At 51.8% G+C, this 2,820-nt stretch overlaps 2 protein-coding genes across 2 annotated transcripts; both read right to left on the bottom strand.

The window, feature by feature from the left end:
• Window positions 1–1,268: 1,268 nt before the first annotated feature.
• Window positions 1,269–1,571, bottom strand: ACA1_344350 (uncharacterized protein; the record flags this gene model as incomplete). The annotated part of the gene is made up of 1 exon (XM_004333028.1): window positions 1,269–1,571. The coding sequence occupies one exon, from the start codon at window positions 1,569–1,571 to the stop codon at window positions 1,269–1,271; it is 303 nt and encodes a 100-aa protein (XP_004333076.1).
• An 853-nt stretch (window positions 1,572–2,424) lies between these two features.
• ACA1_344360 (uncharacterized protein) lies at window positions 2,425–2,807 on the bottom strand (the record flags this gene model as incomplete). Its single annotated transcript, XM_004333029.1, has 2 exons — window positions 2,425–2,565; window positions 2,634–2,807. 2 exons carry the CDS (start codon window positions 2,805–2,807, stop codon window positions 2,425–2,427), a joined length of 315 nt encoding a protein of 104 aa, XP_004333077.1.
• Window positions 2,808–2,820: the final 13 nt, after the last annotated feature.

The following is a 2,820-nucleotide window of genomic DNA, read 5'->3' on the forward strand; positions in this document are numbered from 1 at the left end:
ACATCTCAGTGTGGAGAGTGCCCTTCATCTCTTACTTCTTGGCCTCCTGAGGAGGTGGCTGCTCATTGTGAGGGTGGCCTGGAGCTGCTCTTTGTCATTCAGTTGATATCAAATTGTTGCATCATCTTCACATAATCTGTATATCAGGAAAGTATGAAGAAGACATTCAGAATGTCCTTTTTGATGTGTGGAGTTAAAAAATCAAATCTTTTTCGTCTCAAGTCCCTCAATATCACTTATAAGCAGCAGTCTAGCATGTCAAAATCACACATGCAGATCCAAATCTTCTAAACTGCCCTATGAATTAAAAATGTCAAATCTCACATGATAAAAGCACAACAAAAATCAGTGTCCTCCAGTAATGGTGCTTATTGTTGGGGTTGGGGCTGAGGGCCACAGGAGGGTTAAAGTTGAGGGTGATACTGCCTTGGACAGTCACCTCCACATTGAAGACCAAATTGGTCACCTTGCTTGTGACCACAGAGGAGAGCTTGTGATGGGGAGGGATGAGGGAAGGGTTATTGACTGTCACACTGTGCAGGGTGATTCCCTTGCTACCCTGAGCTGTTGCAGGGAAACACACAATGGTGAGAAACCTAACATCTGCATGGAGGGGAAAGGTGGCATTGTCTGGAAGTTTGGTTCAATAATATTCCAGCCAGGCACACTACCCACAGACCAACCACCCTTGACACCTTCCTTCAGTGTCCAGTGGCTCTCTACTGAGTAGGTATTGGTGTATTGGATGTTCTTTATGACCAAGCTGAGGTTGTTGGTGGATCTTGGGATCACCATCACTGTGCTAATTGGCACCTGCAGGAGGATTGCACTGTGATTGGGTCTTGGTTGGAAGATGTGGTGGTCACACTCATGGACACTCACAATCAGTGTGTACACACTTCTTCTGGAGGGTCTGCATGATTGGACTGACTGCATCCAGGAACGTGAACAACATGACAGCATGGGGTGGTGGCTCAATGCTGCGTGTTGGGTGGCCAACAGCATGTGATTGGATGCTGCCAGGGATGGCATGCTCATGCCCAGTGCATGGCTCAAGCTGCACAGCCACACACTTGGCCAGAACCTCATGTGACACTATCTAGGGAAAATGTAGTTTATTTGCATCATGCCTCCAGATCACCACTGTCATGACACCTGTGTGGAACCTGCAGGGTGTGATCAACTGCTCAGGCAAGGGGCCAAACAACTCAGTCATGACATACATGCTGCTGTCCCAGCAATCATTGAAGAGTGCAATGGGCAGCTGGTCAACAACCTTGCACATGGTCAGGTGGAAGGATCCAGATGCTGAACATGGCATTGGATTGGGTGATGAACACCACAGTCTTGTCATCATCACCCAGTATGGCATTGCAAGCCATGTGCCCTGTGAACTTGTCCTTTGGCACAACATTGGACAGGTAGGTACTGGGATCCTTGCACTTGATACCCCAACACTGCCCATTGTTGAACATGGCGTAGGGCACAATCTTGGCCAACCGCTGGCTGCATTCACTGGTGGAGAACTTGTATTGGTGTGTGGCATAGTGACACAAGTGGAGAGGCTCCATGCACAATGTAAGATTGCACGCCACAATCCATGTTCAAATGTGGTGGTCATAGTCCAAGTCATTTATTCTGATGGCATGGGGGGGCAGCACGCCAGTGCTTGTGTCTTTGATCTTGGATTGCATGCGCAAAGGGCGTGCTGGACATGTTGAGATGCCAATTGCAGATCATCAAGATCTCCTCATGGGGATCTGCCTTGATTCACTTTCAGATTATTGACAATTGTGATAATGCAGTTGTTGCCAATGTCTTGTATGTGGAGCAAATGACGGATCTCAAGTGGATGATCACTGAATGACACATGTCTGAGGCTCTTGATCACTTGGCCGAGTTTTGTGAACATGAAGAAACCACTGAGTTCGTCCTGTGGACATCGACGCTCTTCCAGTCATGGAACAGTACCCAAGAGGTGGCCTATATATTCCGGGCAGGATATTCTGTCCAGACACCAATCATAAAACCCCTCGCGGGGCAGCGATGGCCAGGATTGGACCGCCAAGAAGGTGCGCAAGCCACGGGGAGGATACACGCACCGGTGGGTGCGCATCCAGCACCTCATGCGGGCCGCCTACACCATCAACCGCCATTTCCCGACGCCCCGCCTTTCGATGTTCAATGCCCCGCGAACCACCACCAGCGACATTCGCGCCGAGATCGGCATCGAACAGCGACAGGGCCAGCGACCGCACATGGAGGACGTGACGTTTGTGGCGTGTGGCCGATGGACGCCGCCGGATCTTTGCTTTGGGGGTGTCGGACGGACACGGAGGCGACGCCACCTCGCGAGTGCTGCGCAAGGTCCTGCCCGAGTGCATCGCGTACAACATTTTATTTTGTTTTCTTTTGCTTGCTGCTTCAGCTCTGCTCCGTTGCGCTGGACGGGTCTTCCTTGGCCTTGTACTTGGCCCCTGGGTAGACGGGGTAGCCATAGGGACTGTACATTGGAGGCGGGGGGTACATCGGCGGCGCTGGCCCCGGCGCGACCGGCACGTAGTGCTGTAGTTGTTGGACGGAGGAAAGGAGAACGGATCAGTGTGGTCAAGCAGTGTTGATGAGAGTGGTACCATTCTGTTGGAGCCCATCAGGGTGAGGAACTCCATGATGCTGGGCAAGCGGAAGTTGAGGATCATGTCGCCCAGCATGCCACGGTCCGTCGTCTCGCCCGTCTCGCCGCGCTGCTGCTTCTCGCTCAGCTCCTGGTACTGCTTGAGCGCCTCGTCCACCTCACCAGGCGTCATCCCGTATTGCTGT

The sequence above is a fragment of the Acanthamoeba castellanii genome (assembly GCF_000313135.1).
Source record: "Acanthamoeba castellanii str. Neff unplaced genomic scaffold scf7180000084644, whole genome shotgun sequence".
Taxonomy (NCBI): domain Eukaryota; phylum Discosea; order Longamoebia; family Acanthamoebidae; genus Acanthamoeba; species Acanthamoeba castellanii.